The 19,236-nt window shown below is 43.5% G+C and overlaps 1 protein-coding gene across 4 annotated transcripts in view; it reads right to left on the bottom strand.

Annotated features, from left to right (window-relative positions):
• Positions 1-12,213, bottom strand: part of LOC111150870 (laminin subunit gamma 2) — a 63,212-nt gene extending 50,999 nt beyond the window's left edge. The window contains exons 1-4 of one of the 4 annotated variants that reach the window (XM_022508527.1): positions 12,066-12,213; positions 6,177-6,319; positions 5,994-6,065; positions 5,170-5,380 (exon numbers count right to left, since the gene is read on the bottom strand). In XM_022508527.1, coding sequence (XP_022364235.1) covers positions 5,170-5,248 — 79 coding nt within the window. In that variant the 5' untranslated portion in view covers positions 5,249-5,380; positions 5,994-6,065; positions 6,177-6,319; positions 12,066-12,213. Of the gene's footprint in view, positions 1-5,169; positions 5,381-5,536; positions 5,657-5,993; positions 6,066-6,176; positions 6,320-12,065 lie in introns of those variants that run through there. The other 3 variants (XM_022508526.1, XM_022508528.1, XM_022508529.1) reach the window with 3 other exon arrangements.
• Positions 12,214-19,236: the final 7,023 nt, after the last annotated feature.

Raw genomic sequence — 19,236 nt, 5'->3', positions numbered from 1 at the left:
GCATCTCTCCTCTGACACAGCAGAAGGGAAAGACTTGAGCCCCTCCATTGATCAGTGCTGGAGGAAGCACCATGCTCTTCTTCATTCAGAATTGGGACATAAGGAAGCACATGTTTGTTGGGGAGGCAGATAAACAGACATACAGTCACCCACGGAAACAGAGAAGACTTATAGCTTTGGGCTTTGGATATGATTCAAATATTATATCACATACCTGGGGGTTATCCTACTAGAACACAGCCCAGTCATGATGCAGTAATCCGCTAGGCCTAATTTGTGACTAAATTAGAGTCTTCCACAATCTATGGCACTCCTATTTCTACATGGGTCTGTAACAGATGATTCAAGACTTGTCGTTGGAAATTTCTTTAGGAAAATAAAGAAGTCTACATAGTTGAACCACTAAGAACTTATGCGGGAAAAGTATTCCCAAGATTGCCTCAACAACTTAATTTCATGCTCCTGACTTTCCCATCAACATGGATCACAAACCAACATTCTTCCTCAACACCTTGGACCAGTGGAGCTAAGCCAATGGCTGCCCCCAGCTCAGGACACCAGAATTTAAACCTTCATAGGAATTTACAGCATATACTCCAACCCAGCTCTGTACTCCCGATTTATTACACATACTTGAATATAATAAGGTGGAGGTTTTTATTTTTCTGGGGAAAGGTCACATTTAAGTCTTTTCAAAATCTCTCCTAGTATGGGGCACTTTCTGAATTGCTTTTATTGTTAAAATATTATTTGGGGAAGACACACTAATTTGACACGACATCTATCGATGTTGTGGATACTTATCAGTAAGAAAGAGGTCAGGCTGTTGAACACAATTCTCAGACTTATTCATTATCTCACAATGGCGAGTACCTAAATTTGTCACAAGTAAATCTTTCACGATGATTAAGCTGTGAAGATTTCAGTGTGCATCGAAGGATAATGTTAAATCTTTTGGACATTTTGAAAATGGTATACTTTCCAGAGACAGCATCAAAAGCAGACTCAAATCAAGCTGTATCTCAAGCCACCGGGTCCGAAGTAAAGAAGAAATTGTATTCAAATTGCATTCGATGCTACAGGTGGAGTCTGAATGTAGTTAGTTCATGAAATGTAGATTTACAAATTAATGCTTGTAAGTTATTATTTTATAAACTATGTGACTTTAAGTGGGTTTGTGAATTAATATGCCAAATTAAGCATAAAAGGACATGTGACCACTGCATCTACACAGCTAAATGTTTTCATAATACGGTTGGCCAAACTCTGCTTTTGGTGGGAGATGGGGAGATTCCCCTAGTGAGAAGTGAGAGACCAGCTTCTGTAGGGATCCTTTCATATCTGGGTATGATCTTGAGAGCAATTGACTTGATGAATCTATATGTGACATGATTTGGCGGTTGACAAAAGGCAAGCACAAGAAATGCTATAAAATCTAATTTTGGAATTCCAATCTGCTTGGGGTCCTTGTCAGGAATTCTATTTGTTTCATTGGGTAAAACCTGGGATTCATTTCAGCCTGAGCAGAAGGGCTCCTCATCACCTTTCTTGGGCTAATGAAAGGAATCTCTTCAAAAATTTTACCCCTTAAAACTCAGAAGGCAATATATTGACATTCAGCACCGGCAAGACAATTAGTTATATCAATAATATTGAACACATAGCAAGTGCTTCCTAGGCACTATGCAAAATGCCTTATAGGTAATGATCACAAATTTATTTTCCTCATCTTAGAGATCAGGAACTTGCGTAGCAGGGGAAGGAGCTTGCCTAAACTCCACAAATGGGAAATGACAGAGCTAGGCTTTGAACCCAGACCTGCACATGTTTGCATGATGCTCTACCATTTCCCCAAGTTTAAGTAACAGAATCCATGAGAGAGTCTAAACCTTTCCAGGGGTCCCTTCCACTATCTACAGCACCTCTCTTCCCATGTCAGGCCATGGGAGAAATCCAGATTCGTGTTCTGTAATCATCCTGGAGACTGAGCTCATCATTCTAGAATGATTGCTTCAAAACTCACCTGATGGCTGAACCCATCAGTATCATTTTAGTCCTCATTCCTTGTGTATTCACATTTTTATATCTAAATACCATTTATTATACCTACATTGTTGCAGCTCTTCCTTGGACCAGCCAAACACTCCTCTTCGATAATGTTCTCCTCTAACCTCCAGGCTCATGCCTCCCTATTGTCCTTCACTGTCGTTTCATCTCCTTGGTAAGTGTTGAGGTTTCTCTTAGCTCGATGTCCCGGTAATCTCATTTGTTGTCAGGGCTTTGCTTTCCACCCTCGGGCTCCTCATTTTATATTTCAAACTGTTCTAAACTTCAAAATCATGGCTCCAGTACTTCTCCAAGACTGTGGGGCATCTCCAGTTGTGTCTCTGATTCAACAGATGCCCACAGGAACTCACTCCTTCCTCTTCATCCAAGACCCAATCTTGCTCCCCAAACTGGTCTTCCCCTTACAGTTCTCATTTCCTTTCGTGGCATCCACTGTGTAACCAGCCATACTCACCTGAAGCCTCACACACGCCCTGGACTCTTCTTTATTTCTCATGATTTCCCCTTACTTGTATCCTTAACCTATGCTCATCGGATCACCAGATTCTTTCAATGTTACCTTCTAAATGTCCTGTCATGTTTCCACTTTGCTGTTTCCGCCACCACAATGAAAGCCTTCATCACCTCTCACTGGATTATTGCAATGGCCACCTGCGGCCCTCTCCTAGCTCAACTCCATTTTCTAAGATGGAGTGATATTTCTAAGACACGAATCTGACCATCTGACTATGCCCACCCCTGGTTATAAACCATCCACAACTCTTCTTGACCTCTGGGGCACTACCCTCACTGCATCGCCAGGCACATAAGGCTCCTCAACCAGGTTCTTGGCTATATTTCTAGTCTCATTCCTATCTAATTCTTGCCCCTTATCCAGTCATGGGATCTATATGAACCATGATCCAGATCAATGGAACTAAGTGCCACAATCTATCACACCAGCAGTGAGCTCCTGAAGGGAAGTCCTTTTCTTGCTTAGTGCTCTCTGCAGATCCAAGTTCACTATTTCTACCCTCACTGTTGGCTTCAGACTTTTTAAAGAAATGTGGTTCCAGGCATTTTTAAGGCACTTTACAATAATTCCTCATCCTTTCAACAACTCTGCAAGGCTGCTCAGTACAACGGCTCCCAGGTAACAGGCAAAGAAGATGATTCCAAGAAGCTGAGGAGCCTGAATGATTACTAAGAAGAAACGAGTAAGTGGGTCAGCCAAAATTTGAAGCCAGGTCAGGCTGACTCTAAAGCCTGTGCTTTAGCTGAGACCTGCCCTGCAAGTCTCGCTGATGATATCTACCACCAGAATTTCACCTTCGAGAGAACAACTGGGAAGCAATGTCATTGCTTTAGGCTCTCATCGGTGCAGCCCACAAGGTGCCAGGGGCAGTCACTTTGGGAAGCAGCAAGTCCCAAACTTCAGTCCAGCTTATGCTGCCTCCTAGCATCCCGTGAACAGAAGAGCATGGGTGCTCTAAACAGAAGAGCGTGGGTGCTCTATGAAGCCCTTTGAGGAAGGAGCCTAATATCTCAAGCAGTTCATCTCCAAGGAAGGGGAAAGTCTAGAAATGAGACTGAACACAGCTTCTGACTTACTGGTCTCGATGGAATACTCAGAGCTTGTCTATCCTGGAGAAGTACGAGTCCAAGCTCTGCCCTCCTGAGTCTGGATTCATTAAATAATTGATCCAACCTACCTATTTATTTCCGTTATCTAATACTAATGCAACATACCTATACTCAACTATAGCCAATGGGAAAATTGCTTCAATAATTACCCATTATGTAAAATATATGTACTAACTCCCTTATTGCTTTTACAATGTGGTCCCAGAAGCTCCAGCCTCACAACCCCCGGATCAAGTGCAAGATGGACCTCTGCCAATAGCTGGTGTGTGGCTTTGTGCAGATCCGTTTCTGTGTTCTCGCATTTTAAGCCAAGGGATATAGTAGTTGATCCATAAGTAGTCTCTTTGAATTCTAATATTTGGAGACTCCCCTTACTTTTAGGAGCAGACTCTCCTTACTGATGGTTCTCGATTGGTTAACTCTCAGGCAACCTAACCACGTGACCATTTTCATAAATTACCTTTAACAGGGTAGTCAGGGATGATGGGTTGGAGGTTAATTCCGGGGAGGGGGGCGTGTAGGGACTGTATCAGTGCATTCAAACACATGCTGAACTATCCATGCCATTCAAACATATTTCAGGCCAGCTATTTAGGGAAAGTCCAAGATAATTCTGTGTCTACGTGAACACTGTCTCATGTTCACACATTCACATGTGTGAAAATGACTCTTAGACCTATTGCAATGAGTACTGAAATGCCATTAGGTGCAGGAAGCAATCAATATAAATATGAAAGTTCAGGGTAATGAGACAAGCAGATATTAGCGGTAAAACTAAGTGACAAGGAAAACACCCGTTAGGTGTTGTCATAGCTGACACACACCTATAGCAAACGGTTGCTAGGTTCTCAGCAAGTTTTGTTTACATGAGTGATTTGAACTTCTCACGACATGACAGCCGAGCTAAGATCAAATGATCTATGACACAGGTGCCCAATAAATGCCTGTTGAATGAATATCGTGTGAGCATACCCTCAGAAGTAACATTATGCAGAAGTAAAGCATGGCCAAGACTTCGAAGACTCAGTTTCCCTCCCAAAGACGAACCAGGAGTTCCAGAAGGATCTTTGTGGTGTTCATTGTCACAGAAAACATTCCCACCCAAATCCCACCCACGAAAACACACTATAGGAAAATAACTTATATGCCAACATATTACTGATATTCCTGATCAAACAGGGGCCCACTGACCCAAAACGCAATCAAGAAGGTGCATTTTTAAAAGGAAGGAAAATCCTGGCTTGGCACAGCCTACTGGCCTCCCATTTGAAACTCAGACAGCCGTATATAATCTTAGTCTTATGTTAAACCCGATCTGGCGAGAAGCCCCAGATGTGGAAGGAGGAGGGAGCTTCCAAGAAGTTCTGGAACACAGAGGGAATCCTCAGAGGTGCGCTCAGCCATCAGAGTCTGCAGAGCAAGGCCAGTCACCGCCCGGGACTGCAAGCTTTGCTCCCGGGGAGGGGGAAGCCGACTCACCTTCCCTCCGGGAGGTGGCCCGGACTGCGGGCAGGAGGAGCGCCAGGCAGAGGCAGCCGCTGAGCCAGAGCGCGGGCATGGCCGGGCCGCGCCGTCCGTCCGCCGCGGAGGGGTCGCCGCACGCGCCGCCGGGAGTCCGCACTCTGCGCTCCGCTCTGCCTTCCCTTCTCTTGATCAGGTGGTTTTATCGACTCTTCTACCTGACTCAGTCCTGACAGGAAGAGAGCCTGTGTTTCAGGGTGTGACTCACCTGTGAATAAGGAGGACCCAGCCCTCTGGAGGCAGACACACACCGCACACACCGGGCGCACAGGCGCTCGCCGCAGCCGCCGGGCTCCCCCCCTCGCGCCGCAGGAAGGTGGCACACCTGGCCCGGGCCAAGGGTGTGGTGCGGAGCCTGCGGCCCGGCCCGGGGATCCTGCCCGGAGGAATGTGCCGCTTCCCCACAGCCCTCCTTCTCTCCCGGGGTGGTCCGCGGCCCGATTCGCAGAGGTGGGGGGGCGGCAGCCGGCCCCTTTCGCGAACTGGGAGCCCCAGCCGCAGGTGCGCCAACTCGGAAAACCAGTCAGCAGCCCTGATCAGCTCTGGTCGGAAAGGCTGCGAGGAGAACAGGCCGGTGGGGTGTCGTAACAGGGAGCTCGCCACCCTCTGGCCTGCCCTTCGCCCCTCTGGGAAGTACAGCGCCCTCCCCCACCCCACCTGCTCTGCTAACACGTCTTTCCTTCCTTCCCCATCACCAGGCTGCACGAGGCAGGGGGGGGGGCTCCTCTCCTGGGACCCCCCCTAACTTCCTGATCACCTGGGCCTGCAACTCACGAAGTCACCTGCTCATTGGTTGGCCTCCCTACCAAGGCGAGGTGCGGTCGCTGGCGCCAGGTCAGTGCTCAGGACATGTTCTGTTGAGTAGAGTAAAAAGGAGGACCCAGATTTCATATTCCTTTTACATTTCCGAGCGTTCTTCTCAGACAGCCCTCTGTGGCCCACAGAAAACGTTTGACACGGCTCACCTTGAGTGTCATCCAAGTCCATTGTGCTAAGTGAAGGGAGTGATATCCAGGAAACCAAAACTTGCTGTATCCTACATCGTCTTCATCCCTAAGGAGGCTGGTGGCCAAATGCGGAGGCCTCTGTCAGAAGGCTTTGGTTCCTACTGGAGAAATGAATTAACTAACTAAATAAAAATCACCAGAGGTTTATACGTACTCAGTACATATGCTCAATCTGTCCAAAACAACACCTCTCCTACTTTTCATCGTCAAGGTCTGCAAAGACTCCCAATAATTTGCTGTTCACTGGGGTGCCTGGGTGGCTCAGTGGGTTAAAGCCTCTGCCTTCGGCTCAGGTCATGGTCCCAGGGTCCTGGGATCAAGCCCCATGTCGGGCTGTCTGCTCAGCGGGGAGCCTGCTTCCCCCCCCCTCTCTCTGCCTGCCTCTCTGCCTACTTGTGATCTCTGTCTGTCAAATAAATAAATAAAATATTTTTTAAAAAATTGCTGTTCACTGACTGAAGGAATGAATGTTCTCTAGAAGTTCCATAGATGATAATAAAAGGCAAGAAACAAGACAACATAGTATATGATTATGTATCAAAAGGTGTAAGGATTTCAGCTTATACATGTAAATGAGAACTTGGGCTGGCTGGGATAGCTAGGGAGGGTTTTCTACAAAACGTGGACCATGAACTAGGTGTTCAGGAATAATGAGGATCTGAATACAGCACCAAAGGACTGCAGGGTGGTTGGGGGTGGGGGGGGAGTTTACTGCAAACTGGCTACCGTCTACTCTAAAATCTCCAGCAACAACAAAAACGAGGACTAGAAAGGAAACTCCAATTTTTCTCATCCCAAGGTTCCACTCTTCTCTTCTACTCTGTTTAGGATTTAAACAAATAACATAAAAATTCTTCTCTCTCGAAACTCAATTACTGCTACAGTTTCAGTTCCTGGAAACCAGGTATTTATAATTTCCCCATCTGGTAACTAGCAGAGTTGTGGAGGCTGTAATTGTGATTGTAAAGGCTGAAGTCATGTCTCTGGGTCCCTGAGCCTTGCACGTCTACCCATCAGTGCTGTGCAGTCCTGCAGAATCCTGCAAGAGCAAGGAACAGATCCCTGCAAAATAAAGTCTTGAATGTAAACTTCATTTTAGTGCAGCTTATTATAGCTTATTATATAGATACACAAATACTATATTTTTCACCTGCCATCATTTTTGGATGGTGATAGGAATAAAAGCGATCACATATATAGACCTACTATTTGTAACTGCTGTTGTAAATCCTTTATACATAACAAAATGTTTATCTTTGAAACAATGCTATGGGATAGGTGTACTATTAATTTCCTGTTCCAAAGATGAGAAAAGAGAAACATGGAATGGTCAAGTAACGTGCTCAAAGCTGCACTGCTTAGCAAGCGGTAACTAAGATTCAAAACTCGGGAATATCGATCCAGACATTATAGGTCAGATGAAAAAGCCCCATAAAAAGACAAATTCACAATACTAAATGAATTCAATTTTGCAGCCTGTGGTTTTTCATCAACATCCACAACAACGCAACCAAATTGTGGACTCTTGGTCCACATCGATAGAGCCAAGTCACAATGACTCTGAACGAGCATTTTGGATATTCCTACCATGTGAGCTCTGAAAGGCCCCCCAGAGGTCACCTGGACCTGGGGTAGAAAATAGGCAGCAGGGCCCGGGGCACCAGGCCAACCAGCAGCCTCTTTTATGGGAATGCTACACATCAGTGTTTCTCCTTTCCTTCCCCTTCTCATTACCTTACTCTGGGTCTCTCCACACCTCTCAACAACCTGTCTGGCTCAGGCTGGAGAAACCAGCTCTGGCTTACTCTTCTACCTTGCTCAAGGACAATACCAACCCCCTTTGCCAATTTGAGGATTTTTCTATAGTGCTCTACCAGCCAAGAGTCAAGCTTCTTGAAGGTTCTTGAATTCCCTGAGCCAGATCCTGGCTTGCCCTCTCATCAAGGCAGTTTATTTAGTTTTCTCTAAGCCTCAATTTCTTCATCTATAAAATGGAAGTAAGGATAGAACAGTTACCCTGTAGGGATGCTAGGAAAATTAAATGCATCAATGACCTATCTAGTACTCAGGGGAAGTACCAAACCTATAATACGCACTATACGAGTTAGCTATAATAATATTAATAGTTGTTCTTGCTATTGTTGTCACCAAGCACCATGGGTTTTTCCTTATTATAATTACTAACAAATACCATATGAGAAAGATGGGGGATTTTGCTTCAATCCTTCTACTACGTGACAACTCAATAATAATTTCAAAATTCCATGAAACTCTTGGTCTAATCCAGGTTCCTATCCTGATTGCCAACATTTACTTGGGAGTTGTTAATTAATCTGTATTTTTGCTACATATCTTGAAATTTCCTTCACCTTCAGATCTTCCTGCCTAATGTTTTAAGATTTTTGCATTTAGAACTTCATTTTAAATATGGGGTAGGAAGATCTTATATTTCAGGGAAAATGGAAGGGTAAGATGGGTTTAAAGAATTCTTCTGATTAATTTCAGTGAACACATGCTTTTCGAAAAGGTTAGTGAAAGTCTATTTGCTTTACCATGTGACCCAAATAAATTGTTCTTTTCCAAATCCAGACAAAAATCATTAAGTACTACTCAGCAATAAAAAAAGAAAGAACTGCTGGGGCGCCTGGGTGGCTCAGTGGGTTAAGCCACTGCCTTCGGCTCGCGTCATGATTTCAGGTTCCTGGGATCGAGCCCTGGAGCCCTGCATTGGGCTCTCTGCTCAGCAGGGAGCCTGCTTCCCCCTGCCTCTCTGCCTACTTGTGATCTCTCTCCCTCTGTCAAATAAATAACTAAAATCGTAAAAAAAAAAAAAAAAAAAAAAGAAAGAAAGAAAGAACTGCTGACACATACAGAACACAGATGAGTCTCAAGGCATTGTGCTATGTGAATGAAGCCAGACAACAAAGGACCAAATTCTAAATAGTTCCATTTATATGAAATCCTAGAAAAGGTAAAACTGCCAGGAAATAACGTACCAGTGGTTGGCAGGGGCAGGGGACCGACCACAATGGGGTCTGAGGCTCATTGTGGGGGATGGAAGAAATATTCTGATATACAATAATGGTCAAAAGCCAACGAATTTTTTAAAAAGCAATCGACCTGTACACTTAAAATAAGCAAATCTGACTGTGTATAAATTACACCTCAATAAAACTGGTATAAAAAAATAGAAAATCTCAAAAAAATCGATATGATAAGTGAGATGCTATTCAGTTCAAATGTGCAAACCCAGACGCAGGACTAGAAACACACCACTATCCGCACACGTTGCAGCAAAGTGGCAGCAGAGCCCAGCCCTAACACCCCACTGGTTCTCATAAGCTCTAAAGAGCTTTCAGGCAGAAACACCACCTAAGAGTGCAGGGGGACCCCTCTTGCTGGAAACCTGTCTGGTTGGGGCATCTCTTACCTTTCGTAAGAGGTAAAATGAAATGTTTACTTGGGGGGCACAAATTTCAACCCCCAGCTGGACTTTTGTTCTAGGAAGTGAGCACTTGGATTGTCCTTATCTCGCCACCTCTGCCCACAGCCCCCCCGCCGCCCCCCCAACAAAGGGCCCATCCATCCAGAAGCCTCCAGATGCAGAGCTTGGAGAAGGTGCTGGGCCACTTCCTGGGGGCGTGGCTGGGAAGGCTGAGGCCCTGGAAGTCCCCAGGTCCATTGTTTTATCTGCAGCTCAGTCATCACCCAGGGGACTTTTCTTTGTACAGTGCTCTGTAAATCCCTCCATGGAACCGTCATCTCTCCACCCCCAACCTCCCAAATAGAATTGCAAGTGACATGTTGATTTTTGCCTTGAGTTCCATCATTACCTTAGCTCACTTTCCGAAGGAATGTCTGGCACGTCACCCACTTTCAAACTCACTTATGATAAAACTGAAGCACTAGCTGTTCACATGCCGGCAACAGACCGGACTGTGGGACTCGATTCCCTACCCCGTGTCTTCCCAGAAAGTTCTCATGATGTCAGCATGTGCAGATAAATTTTTAAATGTAAAATACAGCAATCAAAGGGGGAAAACCCTTAAAAAAACAACTCCCCTTTGTTCTTAATTGCTAAAGGAAAATGTCCATAAATGGAAGTAGTTCAGTGTTTCCTGGGCCATCTGGGTAAATTCTCGAAGGTTGGCCAGACTCCAGAAAACAATGTTCTCTGAAGCAAGCACTCCGGCTGAAGTGGCAGGCTTCCATTTTATGCAGAAACATATATAGCATTCCCACAGCTCGCTCTCAGGGAGCAGGAGAAGCCAGGCCATAGCCCAAGGAATGTCTTTTCATTTTTAAGGGCAGATGGTCTTTTTTTCCTGTGGCTGCCTGGTGGTACACCTAGGCAGGGAATGCCGTAGGAAATGAACAGCTCCACACAAAGCATGATTTCATGGGTCTCTTTTTTGGGTGTAGTTATTGAAGATGGAAACATTCTAATCTAGCCTTTGTTTACCAATACGACAGATGGGGAAGAGCAGAGAGAAGGGGGACACATGCTCGGAACACAGAGGAAATGACAGGGTGAAAGATTCTGGGAACTTCGGTACACTTAGGGGGGTGCCAGCTGCTGTGTTCCCTTAGTCTGAAATGTGGTCACCCACCCAACTGTGAAATGTCTAATTCTTTTTTTTTTTTTTAAAGATTTTATTTATTTATTTGACAGAGATCACAAGCAGGCAGAGAGGCAGGCAGAGAGAGAGGAGGAAGCAGGCTCCCTGCTGAGCAGAGAGCCCGATGCGGGGCTCGATCCCAGGACCCTGAGATCATGACCTGAGCCGAAGGCAGCGGCTTAACCCACTGAGCCACCCAGGTGCCCCGAAATGTCTAATTCTTAAGAGTAAATGCGCTGCCTACGGTTCCTTGGCCACACTAACCCTTGACCTACAGATATCTGGGGTTGAATGAGAGGTGAAGGAGTCCACACAGGGAAAGTTCTCCCCTGGATTGCACTGGTGGGGGTCCAGGGCTGTGGGCATGACAGAGAGGCTGGAAGGGAGAGGCGGCCACCCTGAGATCAGAGATCCTCACCCATATGCCATCCCAAAGGAAGAAATGAGTCCATGAGACAGATTTTCTAAGCATGCTTCCCTTAATTTCAACCTGGAACTTTTCCACCTTGAATAACTTAAATTACAAAGTCTGAAAAACCCTATAGCATATAGGGTCGAATTCTTTGTCTTTAGATAGGAAACTCTGGACACATTTTAAACATCTGATGTGGGGCGCCTGGGGGGTGCAGTTGGTTAAGTGACTGCCTCTTGATTTAGGCTCAGGTCGTGATCTCAAGGTCATGGCATGGAGCCCCGCACTGGGTTCCATGCTCAGCGGGGAGTCTGCTTGAGTTTCTCTCTCTCTACCTCTCCCCCTCCTCCTGTTCTCTCTCTCTCTCTCTCTCTCAAATAAATAAACAAATCTTTAAAAAATAAAAACCCATAATAATAATTTTGACAACCAGGACACCGGCAGGGAGGTTGTATTGGACATACAGCACGTGCCCAGCTCCACGCAGGGAGCCTTGCAGGGGGCAGGGAACTCATTCGTCACCACCACCCTCTGCTGCAGGTGCTATTATTATCCTCATTCCGAGGTTACTCAAGTTCCCTCACAATCCTTGCCAATACTGCTCTTTAGAGTAATTATTCAGCTACAAGATAAAAACAAATTAAACCTCTCACTGAATAAACACACACTTCTCCATTTAAAAAAAATAAAAGTGAGTTGGATCTTTAAGAAAAAATAAAATGCCTCATCTTATAACATATACTATATTCTAAGGGACTCCTCTCCTGCAGCTCAGCCAGACAGGTTTATTAGGGTGCGTTTTCCTGATCCCATTACCTTTTGTAATTCATCAGTGGACAATGACTTCAGAGTCTTACGCAACATCCTTTTGTATCATCCAGCCAGGTCTTGATGCTTTCCTCTTGGTCTGATACTTTAATCCAGTAGAAGATCTCTCTTACTAAGTAACTTAGTCCTTAAACTCCTCAGAATAATTGGAAATTATTTTCGGCCTCGTCTGAGTCTGAACAATCTGAAAGAGCTCCGGAATTTAGCGGTTCTCTCCAGGTTACACAGAAATCCCCAAACATTCCTGGGTGGGTCTTCTGCAGGAAGCCTGTGGATTGGATCCGACTTTGGTTACAAGGTGGAACCATCAGGCCATGGCAGTCATGGAGAGAGCTACCAATACTCACTGAGAAGTCCAGAGACACTCCCCACTAGCCTAAAAATTTCCCACAGCCTCAATATGTCTGCTTAGATCCAGGAGGAGAATTAATGCACCGATGCTGAGAACTTAAACCAAAATGACACACTTCCCTCAATTATCCGTCCATGTTAGGTGAATAGACTTTATATAGTATATATAATACACTGAATTATTTAGACAATTGTTTCGATGTTCTGCTGTTTATTATATGAATACTCAGCAAAACAAACTTTAATTGCCAAGGCTGCTAATGCCTTTGCTGCTGTCTTATCTTGGGGTCCTCTATTCATGAAACCTTTGGAAGTAATTTAGAAAATCTCAACCAGAACAGAGGATGGCTACTTGGTTTGACAGCAGAATTGTTTACGTAGCAACAGATACCTTTTATGTGCCTTTGGTAAACTTAACATGGATTGTGCCTACATTAAAAATTCTACACACATTAAAAATTCTACACACACGTGCACAGACATGAATATATATTACTTGAGCTCTAGACAGAAAAATCTTTTGAATAGAATTGTTGAATCACTACATCGTATATTGGCACTAATATACTGTGTGTTAACTATACTGGAATTAAAATGAACAACTTCATAAAAAGGCTTTTGAGTAAAATTTTGGGACTTTTGTTGGTCGGTTTGCTTGTTAGGTTTTAATCTCATATTCAGTATTTTCTAAGAAAAGGGCAATTCTAAATCTTCTGACCCTTCAGGGCCTGATACAAAACCCGTCCTGGAAGTCACTGTCCCAGTGTGATCCTCAGACTGCTTCTTTCCTCTTGAAATTTTCTGAAGAATTCTTAACTTTATAAATTTATACTAATAAAAATTAATTTAATGAGCTTCCTTTCAGAACCAGTCAAGCACAATGTTGATTTTCCCGCTGAACCACGGACAGAACCAAAGTAGTGAAAACATACCAAGTGCCGTGCTGATTCTAGTCACCGTCTCCTTGCCCAGAACCAAGCTGTATCTCACAGAAAACGGGTTGCTTCCACGACACTAACTTAAATGTTTAGGAAAACAGGGACTCCTGGGTGGCTCAGTGGGTTGGGCCTCTGCCTTTGGCCCAGGTCATGATCTCAGGGTCCTGGGATCGAGCCCCACATCAGTCTCTCTGCTCAGCGGGGAGCCTGCTTCCCCCTCTCTCTCTGCCTGCCTCTCTGCCTACTTGTGGTTTCTCTCTCTCTGTCCAATAAAAGTAAATCTTTAAAAAAAAATGTTTAGGAAAACAATCCAAAATATCCTCAGATTTTCTTATTAACACATTATGGAATTTTTATCCATAACACTAGCCAACTGTTTTTTTTTAAATAGCTGTATTTTCTAAAAGTTTTTAAACTGCTATAGAAGACAGACATTCCTTTATTTTCTTAAAAAGACCTCTTAATTGTCCCTGGTTCTAATACTATAGGATTTGCTAAACAAGAGTAGCTTTCAACCATTCCCCAATCCCTTATGACTTTATAAGCCTGATCTATATGTCCCTTTGCCTTTCTAGCAGAAATATCCATTTTTAGACTCACCTAGTATCCCACCCTGGTGATGATTTTGGTTGCTTTCCTTAGAATGTTTCCAAGCTTCCCCATGTACGTCTTGACCAAGAGAGACCAGGTTATAAAACTTCTTCCATTTGGAAGTGGCCCAGCTTGCACACTGGTAGCATATGGTTTGGGGTGGGGAGCCCTGTGCTGGGCACCTTGCTGCCCAGCCCAGAGATACCCAGGAGAGGAGGTGCACAGGGGTCAGGAAAAGTAGAGACTGAAATCCTTCAAAGAGCCCTGTTTGCCAAGCCATGCACACTTGTCTGCATTCATCCAGAGGAAGGAAATCTTTTCCTTACTTTGTTTGCCAAGAGGGGCTCCTTTTAGCCATCAGCAGTAAAAGAGAACAAAAGGATGAGTCTACATGACTTCTTGATTTTGTCCTTGATATGAGGCTGGTAATTCAGATACCATCATTTAGTTATTCTTTTTTATTGTTTTTTTTTTTTTTTAAGATTTATTTATTGGAGAGAGTGAGCATGAAGAGGGTGGGGAGAGGCAAAAGGAAAGAGAGAGAGAAACTCAAGCAGGCTCCATGCTGAGCACAGAGCCTGATGCTGGGCTCAATCCCACAATCCTGAGATCACGATCTGAGCCCAAACCAAGACTTGGACGTCCGACTGACAGCGCCACCCAGGTGCCCCAACATTTAGTTATTCTAATTTGGATTATTTTTTCCTTAAATATAATAATTAACACCAGTTTTCACTGAACTTCACATTTTACCTTTCTGCTTACTCCAGTTCTTGAGAACTTTTCCAGAATGTTTCTTTTTGCTGCACTGATTTGACATTTAGCACAAACCTCAGCGAAATTCCTTCTGGAAGATTAAACCATGTATTATGTTCTCCAGGTAATTTACAATCATTTTGGAAAACACTGCTTACCGCACCAATCTTTGCAGGCTATTACTCTTAGCATGTTTTCCCCTACCCGTTCTTCTCTCCTAAGCAAGTTCTCTATGCATAACAAAATATTACCTCTGGTTCTAAGGTAATGAAACTTTAAAATAATCCCTGGTATGGAACTTCAGTAACTTTCTTGAACATCCACAAAAACTACTAATGCGTCTCTCGTCTTTAAGCCCATTTACCGGGGCGGCTGGGTGGCTAAGCGGGTTAAGTCTCTGCCTTCGGCTCAGGTCATGGTCTCAGGGTCCTGGAATCGAGCCCCGCATCAGGCTCTCTGCCTGCCTCTCTGCCTACTTGTGCTCTCTATCAAGTAAATAAATAAAATCTTTAAAAAATAAATAAACTCATTTACCCTCCCAGAGAGCCATCCTAGTGTGATCTGTTATTCCCTTTCCAGAGTACCTTGCCTGCCCACCTCCCACCTTAACTAAAAATTTTATCAGCGTGACTCCCTTGTCTGTGCTTCCTAAGGCAACGCTACCCAGTGGCAATATCTACAGTGATGGAGACGTTCTATATTTGTGCTTCCTAATGGGATAGCCACTAACCACGTGGGTCTATTGAGCCTCTGAAATGTGGTTAGTGTGAATGAGGAGTGAAAAATTTAATTAATTTTATTTTATTTAAGTGTAAATAGCCACATGAGCCTAGGGCTATCATGTTGGGTAGCCCAGGTCCAAGGCCTTCTCTGTCTTTCTTATTTTATTTTATTTTTAAATTTTATTTTTAAATTTTATTTACTTATTTGACACACATAAATAAAGTGTGTCAAATAGAGAGAGCACCAACAGGGGAAGCAGCAGAGGGAGAGGGAGAAACAGACTCCCCAATGCAGGGCTAGATCCCAGGACCCCGGGATCATGACCCCGGGATCATGAGCCAAAGGCAGATGCTTAACCAACTGAACCACCCAGGCGCCCCAACTCTCCTTTTTAAATGGACATCTCACTAAGCACCTCCTTCACAGTGGTCACTTGTAACTAAGTTAGTGAGTAGATAAAATTACTTCCGATGGGAAAACATTTTTTTGAAGGCAGACTCTTAATAATTTTTTGTTTTGCTATTACATTTTTACCCAGCATGTATCTTATCTTATGTGTTATCTAACATTTTCTGACCCTGCATTGCTATTGGCAAATACCATTTTTATATTAATAAAAATCTCATAAACTGGATGCCCAGAAATAGGATATCAGTTCCTTGCTCTGACTTTAAATTTCACCTTGTGCCAAAAATTTGGGAAGTTTCCCTTTTTTTGTTTTGTGTTTTTTCTCATTTTCCTACTTATTCACATTGCTATATTTGAAGGGCATTTATGAGAAGCAAAGTAGTGAGCATTTGTTAAGTGTCCAAAAAAAAAAAAAAGTATTTTAAATTGCTTTCCCAGAACACGCTTGAAATCTTCAGGTGTTGTAATCACCTACAAATAGAATTTATCCTCAAAAACTGTCATTGCAATGCAGATTTTGATTTTATGCTTAGATCTTTTTAAAGAAAACAATATGACACAAGAAAGAGGAAAGAAGTGCTTGTAATCTGTCTTTCCAGTGACCCTAGACTAACCTCTTCATATTACAGTCTGATGACTTTATTTTATTGAGATAATTTTTAAAGAGAATCCTTTATCACAATATGTTGCTGCGCTCATTCTTTTGCTTACTTGTTCAATGGATTTCTTTGAGCCTCTCCTCTGAGCCAGACACGGTGGTAGGCACTTCATGAGTCATATGACTCCACTTTATGTAATCTGTGTGGAAAGGATAAGACTGGGGTTACAGAAACACGCTTCCTTAGGCAGATGGGACCAAATGAAAGATATGATCGTGGAGTGCTACAGCAAGCTGTACTGTTCCATTGTACTGGAAAAGAACAATGAATTAATCCCTTGTTTCTGTGTCATCAATGGCCATTCAACTACGTGTTCCAACTCTACATTAGCTTAATAAAGAGTAGGGATTCATCAGTTTTGCTGTCTTGGTATTGCCAGCGATACTTAGGTTTGTAGGGCAATATGCAGGTTTGTGACACTCAAAAATTGCCATCTTTCTCAGAATAAACCCAGTGTCCATATGGGGCCTCTATGGTCATACACGATGCTCCCATCAGTCTCAGCTCCCATCACACCAGCCCTCCACTGTTTCTCAAACAAGGAAGCATGCTCCATCTTGGAGCCAGTCCCACCTGAGGGTGAAAATGACCATGACCAGGGGCGCCAGGGTGGCTCAGTCCATTGATTGTCTGCCCTTGACTCAGGTCATGATTCTAGGGTCTTCAAATTGGGTCCCATGACGGGCTCCTTGCTCATCAAGGAGCCTGCTTCTCCCTCTGCCTCTGCCTGCTGCTCCCCCTACTTGTGCTTTCTCTCTCACATACAAATAAATATATAAAATACTAGGAAAAAAAGAAAGAAAAGAAAATGACCACGATCAGATGCCACCTCCCACGTTTGCCCACTTGGCATCTCTGCCTGACTCTGCTTTGTGTGTCTTACCCCTTCTCTCCACCCCACATCATACACTCATCCTTACTATCTGTCTCTCCTTCCATAACGTTAGCTCCAGAACAGCCTTCGCTCTATGCTATAACAAGGTCTTGAACCCTCACTGCATGGCTCTCAGTATGCCCTCAGTAATATCTTTTTTTAACGAATGAGTAATGTGTGATTAGTACTTAGTTTTGCAGCACTGAATTCACTTACCTTTTTACCTTTCTGTAGCTCAGTTTAAATATTAATGTGATGAGAAACATTATCTAATCCAAATTACCCCTCAACAATGTTAGGAAGATGACTAACTACATTAATACTATACAGACTGGACCTGCTTTGAAGAAAAACAATCCTAAAACTTAAGTTCCCTTGTTTAGAAAAGTAATTGGGTAACTCGCCAAAGCTATACATTCACACAACTAAGAGAGACTACAATGAATATAGAACAATGGTCTATAGCTATCATAAGAATGGCATAAGGAATATGAAACTTCTAAACAAGATGCTGTTTATGAAAAGTACTTTTTTTTTGCATGGTACAGGTGGTTATTTATTACTATTGTTCTTGATAAACTCTTTTCATTAAGGCCTAAGGTTCTAGGTTATCTTCATTATTCCAGTTTTCGATGTGCATTAGAGCTGGAAGATGCTGTAAGGAAGAGACCCATGTTTAAGACCAAGGGTGTGAGTGGACACTTTGTGTTCAAGGTCTTTGGCGAAGGTCTTCAGTGACCTCATCCAGGTCTTCAGTGCCCCTTACTTCTATCTTCTTGGTTGAATCACAGAGAAAGTATCCTCCAACCCAAATAGTCCATAAATTAAGTGTCATTTATGACATTTCCTGCCCTCTGGCAGACCCACACTAATCAATCTAGGCAATTAAAAAGAGCTATTTCATTTCCTATTTTTCACATTATTTTTAATGATGGAAAGGAAATTTTATAGAAACAGGTATTAACTCTTTTTAGCATTTGTAACCTTTGAAAGTCATAAACTTATTTTAAAACTTTCCATCAGATAGGATGCTTTCAGCTGCAAGTAACAGAAACCCCAACTCAAAGTGATCTTTATAATAAGCAAATTTATCAGCTCACACAATTGGAAAATCCAAAGGTTGGAGGGGAAACAGGGTTAAATCACCCTGTAGTCCCGGGATACCATCAAGGATCCAAGTTCTTTCCCTTCCGTCATCCTGAGTCCACTTCACCTGAAGACTGGGTCCCTTCATAGTCATAGACTGGTTGCTGGCAACAATCAGGACTATATGATTCCTTATTCAAGTAGGGGGAAGAGAGCGAACCCCTCTCCTCCAGACTTCAAACTAAAAGCTTTCCCCTTCCCTTTCCCCTTTCCCCTTTGCCTATCTCTCAATCACTAACTATCACCAGGAAAGTAGTGTATGCAGATTGGATTAAGCCTGGGTACCTTAATCACTGGCAAGAGGGGTGGGAAATCTGATTGGCTTAGACCAGCAGTCAGCAAATTAGGGCTGGGGGCCAAATCCTATCCACCAGCTGTTTCTGGGAAGTTTTATTAGAACACAAACTCTTTCCCCCCAATTTTATCCATGGCGACTCCTGCACCACACCAGAGTTCTGTGGTTGCTAACAGACACCATAGTGTCCGTCGATCCTCAAGTATTTACAATCTGGCCTTTTAAGAGAAAGTTTGCGAACCCCTGGCTTGGGATCACATCAGTCCACTTTGGAGCTGACTCTAATCCCCTAAATCATGATGCTACAGAAGAGAAAAAGCTGGACTCGACTGGACCAATATAAGTCCCTCACATGTAAACCTAAGTTGATTTTTTTTCTCCCTGTTCTTTCCTGAGCAGAGATGAAAAAGAAACGAAC

The sequence above is a fragment of the Enhydra lutris genome, unplaced genomic scaffold, assembly GCF_002288905.1.
Source record: "Enhydra lutris kenyoni isolate GAN:26980312 unplaced genomic scaffold, ASM228890v2 scaffoldscaffold24, whole genome shotgun sequence".
NCBI classification, from domain to species: Eukaryota; Metazoa; Chordata; class Mammalia; order Carnivora; family Mustelidae; genus Enhydra; species Enhydra lutris.
Note: the sequence above shows the minus strand (reverse complement) of the source record. Positions and strands in the feature narration are given on the sequence as shown.